This window comes from Aulonocara stuartgranti, assembly GCF_965226115.1.
Source record: "Aulonocara stuartgranti genome assembly, chromosome: 3".
In the NCBI taxonomy this organism is placed as follows: Eukaryota; Metazoa; Chordata; class Actinopteri; order Cichliformes; family Cichlidae; genus Aulonocara; species Aulonocara stuartgranti.
In genome coordinates this window covers 41,468,214-41,484,639 of record NC_138941.1, presented here as the reverse complement: position 1 = coordinate 41,484,639, position 16,426 = coordinate 41,468,214, and the positions used below count along the sequence as shown (strand labels likewise).

The window sequence follows — 16,426 nt, the reverse complement described above, 5'->3', positions numbered from 1 at the left end:
AATGAGGAAAATTTATACATTTTTGTCTGATTGACAAGCTTCCTTTTTCATCATGGCAATGATCCCAAACATACTGTCAAAGCAGTAAGAACATACCTGGATGGAAAAACACACAGAATGAGACACTTTGTGTGCTATCCCTAAATCATTGCACCTTTTTCCCACTTTCAAAGCTAAATATAAAGAAATGAGAATGGCTCAAGACTTTTGCACAGTACTGTACACCTAGAAGGTTCACTCTAGACTTAAACATAAGTGCTTCTGAAATTAATAGTAAATTTAACTCACAAAAAGTAGCTGTCGACCTTGTGTTATGTTTGTTATGTATTAATTTAGCATTGTAAATTATTTATAGTTTCCTCCCACTTATGTCGGTTCATTGTTGGTTCAAAAGCATTTTGATGGAGGATGTCTATTTCAGTGTGTTTATAAATTAAATGTGATTTGTTTTAGCTTTCTTTTTTAAATATAACCCTTTTACTCAGTATAAGATGTGGTCTTTGTGCTGCATGTTCATTCACTTTTAATAGCGGTGACTCTGTTTGTTGTTGCTATTTGCTCATGTGCTAGTTTTATTGAAAGTGTTGGCTTTGGTTTTTTATTATTTCAAGGTTATGATAACTCTGCTACGCCACTAAAAAGTATTTGCCATCTCAGTCTGTTTGTGCTGTGTTTAAAGTATATTTGTATGTATATAATAAATAGCTTCACAAATCAAGCTTCTTGGTTTGTCAAATGACTCCAAGAAAAAAGCATAACATTTTCTCTGCTGGCAGGAATACAAAGTTTATGTAGAAACCATATCAGATGTGAAAGAAAAATCCTGATGTGAAAAACTGGGGTCCTACTCTTGCCTGCACACAGCCGTACTGTGACAGTGACGTTGTTATCCCTGGCTCTCTTTCTCTCTTTCCCTCCCGCTCTCTTCCTGTGCTACTGCGAGTGTAACTACCGCCTCTGATGGGTTTAGATTTTATTATTGTCATTTGTATTAAGAAATATTTAACCATATATGCTTAGAGGTGTATAATCGATTGTTTAGTGATTGGATGTGTAGGGTTAGAGTTAGGGGTTAGGGGTAGTTAGACTACTTTAGTAGTCTGCAACTTTGTGTGCATTCCAGAGTGTTCTGGCATTCACACCCACATCCTAGGAGCATGGGAGAGGTCGTACCTTCTCTTATTGTTTTGTGGTAGGATAAACGTATCTATATCTGTTTTAGTCTAAGTGCCTTTTGTTTAGATGAACTGCTGGACTTCCAGACCAGCAGGTTTAGGGAAGTCTTTATGTGGTCACACACTGACCCCACACACACACACACACACTTACACAACGCACAGGTAAGGTACTCTTTGTGTGTATGTAGACGTTGTATGTCAATGAACCTATGCATATTCATGTAACCTCAATAAAAGAGCAGTGTTACAGGGGAGCGGATGAGAGCGACTGGGGTCAAGCGAAGGGACGGCGTTTTTCCAGTTCTCTCCTGTGCACGAGAAAGATAAAGAACTTTGCCTACTCGTGTCTTGCTTTGCTGTGTAATTAAATTGTCCTTAACGTTCCAGTGAATAGGTTTATGCTACAAACCTATCAGCCGCTCCCCCCTCTTCCCAGTGCAAAGCACAAGGCTCGCGTGTGGAGTAAAGCAGAAAAAAAGTGCAAGAGAGAGGGTGAGAGAAGGAAAAAAAACCCCACGGCTCGCGATAAGGAGCCGGCTCGCGTCGTTCATGTCAAAGATCCGGCTCTAAGAGCCGTTTCGTTCGCAACCGACACATCACTATGTTCCAGTTTGTATTCTGCTAATGTTACCACTGCTATTTTTGCTAATATGGTATTACCACCTTTGCAAACACTGCTACATCTGTGGCTGCTCGCAGTCACAGTTAGCCTGCTCTAGCATTAACATGTTGCTGTGGAGTCACTAGATGTAAACAGTTTTCCATACTGGCACTGATATTGTGTCAAAGGTTAATAAAGAGCAACAAATGAGTCCAAAAACAATAGAAGTCAAAACTTCCGAGGAGTGGATGGTTAGTACATGAACAAAATATCTCTTTCATTAATACGTGAGAAAGACTTTCCATCAGTGGTACTCAAACCATAAAATATGGTTTAATTTTCAGAGCTGGAAAGACGTGCACTCTTAAATCAGCCATAAAAAGAAACTTTATTGGCCGCAGTTCTTTTACTTTAAAAATGAAACCCCACAAGCCTCACGGTTCAACTAAAATTACAGAGGGAACACGGCACTGTACATTTCTGTGTTTCCCATTTCCACCACTAGCACTTATCTTCTCCATTGACCAGTTAATTTCAGGGGCAAACTAATCAGCAAATGCCGATGGAAATTTACATGATACATTAAAGAGAGCTCCAGCACAGATGGTGGAATTTTTCGGGCTGATTTTTTATTCATGATATGGACTCTTTTAGATGCTGGACAGCCTCACATTTGGATGGGATTGCTGCCGCTGCTGCAGGGAGTCCAATAAAAGTAATTCATTTGACATTTACAAAAAGCAGCGCGCGTGTCAAAAGGCATCCATCATGGTAATACTCGCAGAACACTTAACAGACCTCAAAACAGCTCCGCTTGGGTTAATGGTGCCAAATCAATATGGCTGATTCAGTCCTTTCCATAAACAGGGTTTGTTTTTATTAACCCTGAGCAGTGCTGGAGGAAAGGTTGAATCATAAAGAACATGATCTAATATTTGTGTGTGTTTTCATGGTGCTCACTGGACAGGACAGGAGAGCATGGTGTACCATGTGTGTATACCCAGAGAGGCCACACAGCCAAGGTGCAGGGACACAATACAACAACTGTTAGGAAATAAATGCATCCCGTATTTCAGATTGACCTGGGGTAAAGCTAAATTGTTATTTTCCTCTGTGCTAATCTAGCTTCTCTCTCATACTATATTTAAGTAAAAATAAAATATATACAGCATGTATAATATGTCTGCCTATGAACAAACTGAAGAAATGGGAAAAATTCTGTTCAGTCCATTATTTCAATATTTCATCTCAGAATCTCAGTTCTTTTCTCCTGCTTTTTGTGTAACTGGGAACATAATCTCTCTGTGAGGCCCATTTAATAGCTGTTCTAGCTTTTCTATCATATCGCCTAAGTTTGTTGTCAGTTAGCCCGAAAGACCCACAAAATCGTTGTCCATCACTTGAAGGTGGTTGGATGCTACTGGATATTTCAGGACACGGTTGCTTAGGTAATCCTTCAATGTCTTTTACTACCAGGTCTTTATCCTACACTCATTGGCAATCGCTTCACTCACTCATCTGGAAGTTATAGGAATACAGTGGCTTGCAAAACCCTAAAAGACTGGCAGCTGTAATTGCAGCAAAAGGTGGTTCTACAAAGTATTGACTCAGGGGGCTGAATAATTACGCACACCCCACTTTGCAGTTATTTATTTGTAAAAAATGTTTGGAATCATGTATGATTTTCGTTCCACTTCTCACATGTACACCACTTTGTATTGGTCTTTCACGTGAAATTCAAGGGGGCCGAATACTTTTGCAAGCCACTGTATTTGACCTGCGCGGTCACCATGCCACCATTTTTCTTTGTAGTTTCTGGTGTTCATATCATTATGAATCCCTCCTAGTATGGCTGTAGCTTTGATTTGTTGGTCAAACATCACTTTGAAGCTGATGGACAGTCACTTGTAGACATTACGAGTTCAGTTGCCTAGAGGAGGCTCTTAAGCTTCACTGGAAGCAACATGGAAACCAGAAACCACAGAACGTGAATAAGATTCTGCAAGTAAGGAAGAAATAAGTGATGGTAATGGGAAGTGGGTGAGAGCCAAGATAAACTTCTCAACTTCCAGGTGAGCGACTGGAGAGTCTGGAATGTGTGACCAGATGTCAATTTGTCAGCAAATTGGTATTTACAACAAGGTCATATATCAGAGCCATTCTTCACTGTAATTGGTAGTGAAGTGAATTACTGTCAGTGCGTCCCAGGGCAGCTGTGGCTACAATGTAGCTTGCCATCGCCAGTGTGTGAATGTGTGTGTGAATGGGTGAATGACTGAATGTAGTGTGAAGCGCTTTGGGGTCCTTAGGGACTAGAAAAGCGCTATACAAATGCAGGCCATTTACCATTTACCATTTTTACTTCAGTCGCTCACATGGATTTTGATTGTAATTTATCTCAGTTCTTCAACATTAGCGGTTCATTTTCCCTTAGTTGCTCGATGCTGTGAATGTCATTCAGTTTCTGTGCAACCCGGTCACCATGTCACTTCTAGTTTGGACACAACTTAAGGTCAAGATGTTCAGATCCATAAAACCACAGAAAATAAATAACCAGGGATAAATGGACAAAGCAACACTGAGAACAGGAATACCAGAGGGTAAAGATGCACAGCTGTGCCAAATCTTGCCAGAAGAGGAAGTAAAACTAAAACATGGAAACAACTAAAACAACATAATGTAGAAAGATAAGTGAATCAATAGAGGAAGAAATATGGGAGAGCAGGGGGATTACTGTTACTATAAATACAAGAACCAAGCACCAGAAAATAAAAAAAAACCAAACTCATCCCTAGAAAATTGTAAAAAAGAAATCAGAGACTACTTGCTAACAAAGTAAAAACAGGAAAATACCCAAGAGATGACCACTTAATACTGAGACAGACTACAGTGTACAAAAGGAGCCCCAGAGATACATAAATGAAGAAAAAACTTATGAACAGCAACTAGAAATCAAGTGTAACAAAAGATAAAAATCAAAACCCCGAGCCACCAACAAAAAACAGACATAAAACTAAGAACATAGAATCACAGTGAAATCAAACAGAGGGGAGAGGATGTGGAGGAGGGAAGAATACTGAATGCTAAATACAAATGAACCACTACCAGAGAGCACAGAAAGACAAAGGGAAATGCTTTAACAACTAAATAAACACCATAAACACAAAAAGTCAGCAGAACTAAAATACAAGGACTAAAGGGTACAAATCCATCCATCCATTCGCTTCCGCTTATCCTTTTCAGGGTCGCGGGGGGCGCCGGAGCCTATCCCACCTGTCATAGGGCGAGAGGCGGGGTACACCCTGGACAGGTCGCCAGTCTGTCGCAGGGCCTAAAGGGTACAAATACTAAATACAAATACATTTAAAGTAATAAATGAAACCAAAACCACACAGAAGCATAATGAAACCAGAAAACAGCTAATAATAAACACTATTTCAAGACATACGTTGTATGTGTAGTCCACAGTTGATTTTAAACAGTGATGGAAGTTATTCTTCATTAACTATAAATAAAGTTTATGACTCAGTGAGTTTGTGCCAGTGCTGAAAAAAGGAAAAAATAAATGGCTCCAAAAACAGTTTACTAAAGAAAACTGTAGTTGGAGCAGAGTCTTTCTCATGGCTCTGTATGTCAGTATCTAAACCAACAGCTTGTTCAGCTGTCATGACAATCATCATAGTTTTTCTCTATGCTGTTTGAAGACTTGTCATCGGAGCCCACCATGTCTAAATCAGGGATGTCACACTCATGGTACATTGAGGTCCACACACAGCGCACTTTGATCTGGAGTGGGATGAATGAAACTGCACTTTCTGTCAGTGTAAAGATGTTTAGACAGTGAAAAACAGAAACTGGTTTTCAGCTCTGTCATTTAATTACTTATTACTTAACTACTTTGGTGTAGCATAACTGGCTTTAGTCTATAAAACTTGATGTTAAAAGTCCAAAGATTTATGGCCTCCTTTTCCAAAGCTGTCCAGCAGGTTGAAGTCTTTGCTGGCCCTCATTTTTGACCCACCGGTCTAGATCTGTAAGGTTTGATCAATATTTGTTGGTTGTACCAACATCCAAAACTGTAGTTTTGAGGTTGTGGGCCCCAAATCATGGCACTTGTTTCCGTTGGACGTAAGACTCATTGAAGCTGTTCATGTTTCTAAAATAAAGAAAGAGGCTTGCCTTTATTTAGTTTTATCTGTTTATGCTATTTTAATTGTTGCATCTTATTCTGTATTGTGAAACACTTTGTGAATGTCGTTATTGAGAAGCGCTATTTAAATAAAACCTTACTCACTAACAGCGGAAACATTTGCTCTTTTTAGTTGTTGTTTTTTTTCCTCTCTCTCAGCTGCCGTTTCCGAGTTCACTCTGAATTTGCATGATGTAAATATGGGGAAGTGATTGTAGGATGGTTGGCGGCTTCAGTTTAGTGTAGTGTAGCCGTCAGTAAAATGAGGAACATAGTGCATCGTGGTGCTCTGATAAACGTGATGAAACGTGCTCTTCCTTCTTCGACACAGTTAGTTTCAGTTAGCAACACGTTTCTGAAGTAGAAAACAAACATTAAAATTCTGCATCTTAAATAAATGCAAACCTGTCTTCATCCTTTGTGCTTTATAAAACGGGATCTTAAATTAAAGTTTGCATGTGCTTCCTCAGTATGAAAAACCTCTGTGGCGATGACAGTTATCTTATTTCGAGTCGTCTCTTGTCGCTCATGGGTAGAGGAAACCGAAGTTCCACACTCTTAACCACAGAGCACCATTTGACGGTAAGGAGCTCTGCAGTTCTCAAGATAACACATGCATCTGCTCATGTGTGCATGCAGAAGCATGTTCTGTGTATGTTCACCGTGTGCATACATGTGTGAACCGTTGCATCTGTGTGCGGCATGCAGGAGCAGAGACGTGTTGCCTGCGTTTACTTTGCAAACATGGACTGTCACAAAAGCTCACCGTGCCACCCGTCTGACTTCCTGTCGTGTTCAATGAGAGCAAGTTAAAAAACCACAGACAGGTCACGTGAGGCAGCGAGTCTGCCTCCCTCAGACAGTCTTTGTTCACTTTGTGTGACTGCAATCATCAGCTTGGGTCAGTTATTTAGTAAGCGGGGGAGGGTTTTTTTGTGTTTCCCTTCGTAATGATGGTGAAGAAATCGTTGCTGTAGAAAAAAACACAGGAACTAAAAAAGAGGAAGAGGAAGAAGAGGAGGAAAGTGCACGCAGGGGCGATGGACATGACTAATGAGAACTGCAGTCCGGCCGTAAGCACAAACGGTGGTGAGTTTCTTGTAGATCTTTTACTTTTATAAAACAGTAATTTTTATTTTAGCTTGCACTCTGGCCCCTTTGAGTGACGCTGAAGACAGACTGATAACGACAATGATAAACAGTCTCACTTGATGATGCAGATGTGCTTTAATGTGTTACAATCAGTATATAATTTGCAAGCATAGTATAATAGTCCTCTTACAGATGTTGGGTAACACTGGGTGTTGAAACTGAGGGCTTCAGGTGCAGTTTTAAGAGTAAAGTAGTGAGCAGATGTCTGACTATTATCGCATTTCTGTGTCTGTGTCATTCAGCTTATCCGGTGCGGTGCATTGAGGAAGTACTTCCCCCTTTCTTCACAGATGAGAGCCTGCAGGCCACCATGAAGCCACAACACCCCCCTGCCTCAGACAGTAGCCCCCCTGCTCTTCAGGAACTTAGGCTGGTCCTCCTTGGCCGGAAAGGAACCGGGAAGAGCGCCGCAGGCAACACGATACTGGGAGGAGTGGGGGGATTTGAAAGCGGGAAGCCCACAGAGGAGTGTGTGAAAAGGCGAGCTGATGTGGTGGGGCGAAAACTCACAGTGGTGGACACACCTGGGTGGGAGTGGTACTACCCGCTTAATAGCACTCCAAACTGGGTGAGGAGAGAAACTTTGAGAAGCGTGTCGCTTTGTCCTCCCGGGCCTCACGCTGTGCTGCTGGCCGTGCGGGCCTGTGCTTCTGTGACAGATGACTACATCATAGAGATTGAGGAACACCTGGAGCCGCTGGGGAAACACGTGTGGGAGCACACTATGGTGCTGTTCACCAGAGGAGACGAACTGGGCATGGGCACCATAGAGCAACGAATCGTGTCAAGCGGCCCGTCGCTCCACAGACTCCTGCAGAAGTGTGGAAACAGATACCATGTTGTGAATAACCGGAGCAAAGGAGATGAGACACAGGTTAAAGAGCTGATAAGGAAGCTGGAGGAGATGGTAGATAAGAAGAGGGATGGAAGCAACCATTTAGAGATGGATACCGTCGTGTTGGGGCTGGAGGCCGATGGGAAGAGGAGAGCCAGGGAGAGGAGAAAGAAACAGCGACAGATGGAGGCGCAGATGCAGAGAGGGACCATCAAAGCCACTCTCATTAGTAAGTCTGTTTATTTTTATAACACTTCCCAAGTTTTCTTAAGTTCATGAAATCATTTCATATGATTAGAAGGCCCAGAAAAAAGGTTGATCGAGACCAGAACAAAGTTAATATCAGTCGTCACTGCATCACAAAGATGGAGGAGTTATAAATGATGATATTCAACAAGCATCAGGTGCAAACACAAAGTTTAGTTTGTGCCAAAATTATCTTGAGATCCACACTGTCTGCACCAGCCACTTTATTAGGTACACCTTGCTAGCACCATGTTTGACCCCCACCTTGAATGGACCTAATGTGTTTGTAGGAAGAGCTTCAGTCAGGATTTAGAGTTTATCTTTACACAGAAACAGCACTGCTAAGTGACTTCTCATCACTTTAAAGGTTTTGCATTAGTTTCATTAGTTAGTGCTAGTATTAGGTTCGTTTTCCTTTTTGCCTTCAGCACGGCCTTAATTCTTTGTGACACAGATTTAACACGGTACTCGAAAAATTCTCAGGGATTTTGGTTCATATTGACATGATAAGCTCACACAGTTGCTGCTCATCTGCGATATTAACCTCATGTTCCACCACATCCCAAAGGTGCCCTATTAAATTGAGATCTGGTGACTGGGAGGTCATTTAAATACAGTGGACCCATCGTCATGTTCAAGAAACCAGTGACAATTGTTTGTTATCCTGCTAGCCATCACTGTCGTCACAGAGTGTATCCATCTTTACAGCTTGAAGTGAAAAAGTGATTGTCAAATGTTTTTTCAATGTGTTCAGTTCAGACATAGACATTGTGCATGATTTTGGCACAAATAAAACGTCACAGACCAGAAATACAACTCTAAATAACAGTGCTGATTTGTGTTTAGGTAGGTTGTATTTGCTAGGATGAAGCTCAGAAGCTGACAGAGACTGAAGTCACTAAAGTAATGTGATTATTAGATTTAAAGTGAAAAGAAACACAAGTGTGGCTCTATGTTTTCTAGTGTGTAAGTAGTGGTAACACTACTAACTATAACCAAAATTATAGGGAGTCACACAGATCTCCGCAGGCTTACAGAGCCTGTTTTTGTCTTACTATAGGATCTTACAATTACAGTTTTTATTGTAAGGCTGAGTTTTACCTGATTTTCCTCTTGAAAGCTCTGATGAACGTCTCTCTTGTTACCTGCACAGCAGAGAAAGTCAGTCCCAAGTTGTAAAGAAATAAAGCCTGTACTAACACGTAGAGTACTCAGGTAAATGTAGCTTTGTTTACTGTACAAAAAATAGAGATTTCATTCATTCAAGTGTTTCAGAAATGTCTTCATTTACACACAGACAAAGAAGACAGAGTTTTATATTGCAACATTCTGATTATTGTCTTTTGATTGGCCAGTATAGTCAGTGTTATATCCCCACCTCTTGCTTTGGGATGCTGTAGTTAGTGCTTGAGATCCATGGAGATGGAGATATTTTTCAATATGACTTTTAAATTATTTTAAGGTGGAAAAAAATACCCGTTTACGTGTGAATGTAGCCTGAGCGATTATTCTGGGCAATTTTTTTTACAAAAAAAATTAAAAATTAAATGAAAAACATGAAATATTTGGAGATTACAGCTGGGTTATGGCATTAAAATAGTTCTCTTTTACTGAAAATGTCCCCTTTTTTTCCTGTCAGGCGATGGGCCACAGGGTTCTGAGCTGGACGCCCACCAGTCTTTCTCCAAATCCCCTCGACGTCTTCCTGAGATCAGACTGGTTCTACTGGGCGAGCGTGAAACTGGAAAAAGTTCTGCTGGGAACACCATCCTTGGAAAACCAGGGTTCTTCCAGTCGGGAGCCGTAACAGAAGAGTGCATTCGTCAACAAGCGGAGGTGGCCATGCGGCTGGTGACTGTGGTGGACACGCCGGGCTGGGAGGCGGGTGTGGCAGGTGCAACTCCAGAGAGAGTGAAGAGAGAGATTGTCTGCAGCATATCTTTGTGCCCTCCGGGTCCTCATGCACTCCTGCTGACTTTGAGGGTGGACACACTGGTGAAAGCGGGACATGTGAGAGAACATCTGGAACTTCTGGGAGAAGGTGTATGGAGACACACAATCTTGCTGTTCACCCATGGAGATCAGCTCAGAGAGGGAGTGGATATTGAGCAGCACATCCAGAGTGGAGGCAGGGACCTGCAGTTGCTTCTGGAGAAGTGCAGGCGGCGATACCACGTCATCAGCAGTGTAGATGGTGGAGGAAGAGGAGGTAGAGGTTCCAGTAAGGTGACAGAGCTGCTAGAGAAAGTGGAAAAGATGGCAACAATGAACAGATGCGAGGCTTTCTCCGGTCTGGTTCAAGAAGTCAGGGATTTGAGCCAACAAAGAAACGAAAAGTTCAACCAGCGTCTGAAGGAGATGGCAGATAAGATGCTTCGTCAGGAGGCAGAGCTGAAGAACATGAGGGACAGGGAGATGAAGAGCATCAGATGGTTCTTTGATAGAAGGAAGAAGGTGAAATCTCCAGGAAAGGCTGACATTCAAAAGGAAGAAGCGGAGGATGAAGACATGAGGGTCGGCGAGAGGAAGAACGATTTTGGTGAGCTGGAGGACAGGATGCGATGGCTGACAGAGGACAGAGAGAAAGAAATTCAGGATCTGAGCCTGGAAAAGGAGAGAATCTGCATAGCACTGAGCCAAGCTCAACAAGAAAGGGAAAAACTGCTTTACAAACTGGAGATAAAAGAGAGAGAGATTGAGGAACTGCAGGAAAGAACCGAGGAGCAGCAAATTAAGCTTCTCGACCTTGAGCGTGCCAGCGTAGAAAAGGAACATGAGACGAAACAAAGGGAGGATGCTTTTAGAGCAAAGACACAAGAATGGATGAAAGAATATGAGAAACTGAGGCAGACCATAGAGCTCCTCAACAAAGAGATATCTGACTGGACTGAAAAACACGAGTCTTTAATAGCAGAAATCAGCCGGACTAAAACCCACTATGAGAACACTCTAAAGAGAACAGTACAAGAAAAAAACAGGGAGACGGCAGAGATGGAACAAAAACTAAAGAGTGAGATGGAAGTAAAAGTGCTCGAAAAAGACAAACTGATGGAAGAACTGAGGAAGAAAGCCTCGGAGGAAAAACAGGTAACTCTCAATAACGTAAAACAACATGAGACAGATATGGAGAGGAAATTGGAAGAAATCAAATCACAGCATAAGAAAGAGATGGAGGTAAAAATACAGGAGAAGGAAGCAGAGATACAAGGCATAAGGAAGCAGCACGAGGAAGAGATGGCCACAAGGATTAATGAAATAGAAAAAATGATGGAGACAGCAAAAGTTCAACAACAGCAAGAATATGAAAAGAAGCTGAAAGAAAAAGCTGATGACTTGGAAAGGATGGCACAAGAGCACGGTGATGAAATAAAGAACATACAGCAAGAAAAACAAAGGCAGGCCGCAGAGCTGAAAGAGCTGTTTGCTAAAGAAAAGAAGGAATGTGTGGAGGCCAAAGAGAAAGCAATAGCAGATATAGAAGAAAAGTGCCGTGCACAAATGGAAGAAAAGATGCTGGAAAATGACAAAGACAAAGAGATGATTCATCAAAACCACAAAAGAGAACTGGAACAAAAGATGAGGGAGAAAGAAAAGGAGATAGAGGCCTTAAAACATCAGCATCAAGAGATTATGCTAAAAATCAGTGAGATGGTAAATCTGATGGAGACGAGAAGTGCCCAACACCAGGAGGAAGTTCATAAAAATGTGAAACAGAAGGAGGAGGATGTGGAGAGGATCCAACAACAGTACACTGAAAAACTAAGGAGCGTAGAGCAAGAAAGGCAAAAGGAGACCGAAGAGCTGAAACAACAGTTTGCAAAAGAAATAGATAAACAACTGCAGGAAAGACAGAGACAGATAAGAGACTTGGAAGAAACCTATGCTGCCCAAGTTGAAGAGATAAAGCTAAAGCATGCAAAAGAAAAGCAAATACTGAATCAGAACCATGAAAAGTACGTTCTGGAAAAACTGCAAGAGAGAGATCGGCTAACAGAGGAGTTAAAGTGTCAGCTTAAAAACGAAATCGAAGAAAGTGAAAAGGACAAAGAGCGATACAAGAGAGAGATGGAGCAAACGCTGGAGGAGAAGGAAAAAGAGATCAAGGAGTTTAAAGCGTTTGTGGAAGAAATGAAAGAAAAAATGCAACAACAGCAGGAGAAAGAAAGGGATCACTTAAAAAACATGCAAGAGACTGAGCAACAGCTGCAAGAAAAGGAAAAGGAAACAGAGGAGATGAAATCCAAACTCATGGAAATGAAGGAGAAGCTTCGACAGATGGAGGAGAAAGAAAATGTTTATTTGAACTACAAAAAAGCTTTGGAGCAAAAGCTGGAGGAACAAGAGGCAGAATTAGAAAGGTTGAAAGAACGTGTAAAGGATCTCGAGCAACGGTTGCAGCAGACAGAAGAGGAAAGAGAAAGAGACAAGTTAAATCACGAGAAACAGATGGAGCAATCTGCGGAAGAAAACAGCCGAGTGATAGAAAAGTTAAAACAGCACATTAAAGATATTGATGAGATCCTGCAAAGAAAGGAAGAAGAAAGAGGGGAAATCATTCTCAGCCAAAAGAAAGAGGCAGAGCAACGGCTGCAAGACAGAGAACGAGAGATGGAGGAGATGAGACGGCAGCTTTTAAGTGACATGGAGAGAAAACTGAAAGAGAAGGAGGCTGACATTGAAGGCGCCAAACAGCTGGCCGACTCCAGGGAGACACGATGGAAGGAAGAGCAGAAGGTGAAGGATGAGAAAGCGGCGAACGAGGTGAACAAGCTGATAGAGATCATCGACAAGAAGACAAAGGAACTGACACAAGCCCAAAGTCTTCTTGCACAGAGAGACGGCGAGATTGATGAGGCAAAACAGACATGTGCGAGCTCCTTAAGAGAAATAGAAGAGCTGAAAGAAAGCAACGACCGCAAAACATCCGCTATCGACGAGATACAGCAGCGGCAAAAAGACCAAGAGAGGGAAAAGGATGCGGAAATGACAGAAAAACTGCAGGAGAAAGAGAAAGAGCTTGACCGCCTCAGGCAAAGAGACAGGGAAAATGAGAAGGAGACCTTCCAGCTGAGGCTAACAATCGAGCAGACAAAGTCAGAGCTGAAGGAACTCACTGAGAAAATGGAAAAGGAGATGACGGCTATGATTCAGGAATACGAAAAGGAGATCAAGATGAAAGATGAGGATATTGAGTCAATCACACAGGAAAAGGACGGCACCATAAGTCGGCTAGAGGAAGAAACGCTTAAGAGCATTCAAGTCATCACAGAGAAATACAAGTTAAGTCAGAGGAGAGTTGAGGAGCTGCAGGAGCAAAATGAGATGATGAGAAAAGAGACTGACAACCTCAGAGCTAAGTGTGAGGAAGTGAAGAAGGAGAGTGACGAAGAGGTCAGGAAATATCTCAGAGGATACGAGGAAATCCAAATCACGCTAAGAGAGAAAGATCTGGAGCTGGGGCCTTTAAAAGACGCCAGTGCCCAACTAAAAGTGGAGCTAGAAATGGTGAAGGAGAGAGAAGATGAGACTAAGGCGCAGATGAATGAGCTGAGAGAGCATTTTGAGAAGCAGATGATGGAGAAACAAAGCGAACAGAGAACGAGGGATGAGGAGCTCGAAGAGAAATTCCTAAGAAGGGAGAAAGAAGTGAGTGAAAGGGAGCAAGTTCTGCTACGAAGCAAAGAAGAACTGAGCAAAAGACGTCGCGACGTCGACGCACAACAGGAGGAGCTTGGCGAAAAACAGGCAAAGTTGGAAAGTAAAGAACAAGAACTTAGAGGACTGGAAATCAGTCTGCAAAGAAAAGAACAAAAGAAACGAGAGGAGAAGGATAAATACGAGCAAGAAGTGCAGCAGAAGGCGCAGAATGTTGAGAAAATGGAGAGGGAGCTGGAAAGCTTACTGAAAGTCCTGGAGGGCAGACAGAAGGAGCTAAGCTCTCACGGTCACGATCTACAGAAGAAGGTCAGAGGACTGAAAGACCAAGGGAAAGAGCTGAAAGACAGGGAGTACTACTTGAAGAACGAAGAACAGGAGTTGTTCAATTGGAAGTCGGAGCTGCAGATGCAGAACGAGCACGTGAACTACACAACACAGCAGTTGAATGAGATGGGCAGGGAAATGACTCTGCTGAAGGAAGAGCTTCGCAAGAAGGAGAGGAATCTAAAGGAGTCGCTGAAAAAACTGAGCACGTGGGAGCAGAACCTCAAAGAGCGAGAGGAAGAGTTGAACCGGAGACAGCACAGCGTTTTGGAGAACGGACAACATGGGACTGATGATAAGAGATCGGAAGACAGCTCGCCTTTAGAGTGCCGAGAGGTCAGCGAGAGGAGGGAAAGAGGAAGAGGAAAAGATTCAGATAATGAAGATCAGAGGATGAAAACAACTTTGTCAGCTGCAGAGAGCAATAACTGTCATCTTGAAACACTAAAAGTCGAAACGCTGACGGAGACAAAGAAGACAAAAGTGAGACAAGAAGCGGCCGAAAGTGCAAAGGTGATCGGCGAGTTGAAGCTCCTGTCTCGACCTCGCACAAGAGCAAACAGCAAAGGCTCTCCCGGGTCAGATTTGAGGGTGATGGTTTTGGGAGAGACCTGGTCTTCCTGCTCCCCTGCTGGTGTCACCATCTTGGGTGGAGAAGCGCCCAAATTCAGCGGCTCTAGTTTCAGGTCGTGGAAAGGCCAAATAGCCGGAAGGCGCCTCGCCGTCGCAGAGCCGCTCAGCCTGAGGTGGCGAGACGGACCCGACGAGGCAAACGCCTCTCAGCTGAAAGGCATTCTCGACAGCATCTCCTGGTGCCACCCGGGTCCCCACGTCGTCCTGCTGCTCATGCCGGCCTTCCTGACCTGCACGCAGAAGTACAGACGAGCCGTGGAGGAGCACATGAGCCTGCTCGGACAGGAGATCTGGCAGCGCGCCCTGGTGCTGTTCACATGGGGGGAGATTTTAGGGGAGAGCGCAGAGCAGCACATCCTCAGGAACGGAGAACTGATGGGGCTCGTAGAGCGCTGCGGGGGCAGGTACCATGTGCTGACCAGCAAAAAGAATAACGCCGCGATTGAAGGCTTATTCGACAAGATGGATGACATTGTTACCCTGCCCAGCAGAGAGCAGTTTCCGGTGTAAAACTTTTACAGAACTGATTGAATTCATCATGCAAAAAATAAAAATGTTAAAATGTATATTTCCTCCTAATATGTAGAAATATTTGAATAAATGTGAGTAAAGGAAGAATAAGCTCTCACATCCGGATTTTTGCTACAGATAATCTGTAATCAGTCTGATTAGTTTTACCTTTTCAAGCCTCGAGTTTAGAGTGTTTGATCGAGCTGCTGCATTTATAACACAGTCTCATGGGTGTCAGGCCACACAATGAACTGATAAACTGATTCACGTGGGACAATAACTGTAGTTTGAAAAAGCAAGTATCATTTAACCGCTAGATCCAAACAGGTCTGCTGCATTTATACTTTGGTATTTGTTTATCTCCAGGTTTAGAATGATTCGGGTTAAAATAGAGCTCATGCCTCTAAGTTTAAAAATCTTTTCTCTGTGTCGCCTGGGTTAGATTTATCATAAGATAAGTGCGATGTGAAAAAATATGTGACACATAGAAAAAAACACATCCCACTGAAACACATTTAGTCCAAAGCTGTGCTGACTGTCACAAAAAAGGCAGTTTGTGTGTGCGCACATGAACAAGCACCACATTCTGTGACTAACTCAGGATTAGCCATGAGACTGAGCTGACATTTAGAGCCACAACTACAAACTGACTGTGTGTGTAGGAGGTTACATGATTGGTAGTTTGCCTTTTACCAGGATTACTCAGAAAGTTATGGATGGATGTGGACGGAAATATTTTCGGAGATGGGTCTTAGCTTAGGAATTTTTTTAATGTATTCTTTCTCACTGTGACATAAGGCAAAACTGAACATTTGACATCACAGCTTCACAAATACCTATCAATGTGACACAAGGACGCTTGGGAATATCTTTATTTTCTTAAGAGGACTGTGAAATTCATCACCCTTAATATCCTTCTGGATCCAGGGATTCAGTCTGAGCGTGGCGTCAGGGGAATTTTGAGCCTCGGTGAAAGTGTGTGGTCTCCTGTTTTTATGAGGTCACGCTAGCGATAAAGAACAAAGTGTTTTAAAAGCTTGTCATTTATTGGATAAACGTGAAATCTTAATCTAAAACCTTTATGGCTGTTAAAAAATTGT

The 16,426-nt window shown here is 42.6% G+C and overlaps 1 protein-coding gene across 2 annotated transcripts; it reads left to right on the top strand.

Annotated features, from left to right (window-relative positions):
- Positions 1 to 6,844: 6,844 nt before the first annotated feature.
- LOC309692685 (uncharacterized protein) lies at positions 6,845 to 15,468 on the top strand. Of its 2 annotated transcripts, none has more exons than XM_082511414.1 (3): positions 6,845 to 7,057; positions 7,411 to 8,184; positions 9,841 to 15,468. In XM_082511414.1, exons 1-3 carry the CDS (start codon positions 7,009 to 7,011, stop codon positions 15,324 to 15,326), a joined length of 6,309 nt encoding a protein of 2,102 aa, XP_082367540.1. In that variant the 5' UTR covers positions 6,845 to 7,008; the 3' UTR covers positions 15,327 to 15,468. The 2 variants fall into 2 exon arrangements, with proteins under 2 accessions (XP_082367540.1, XP_082367539.1); XM_082511413.1 differs by having other exon boundaries at positions 7,363 to 8,184.
- The last annotated feature ends 958 nt before the right edge of the window (positions 15,469 to 16,426 follow it).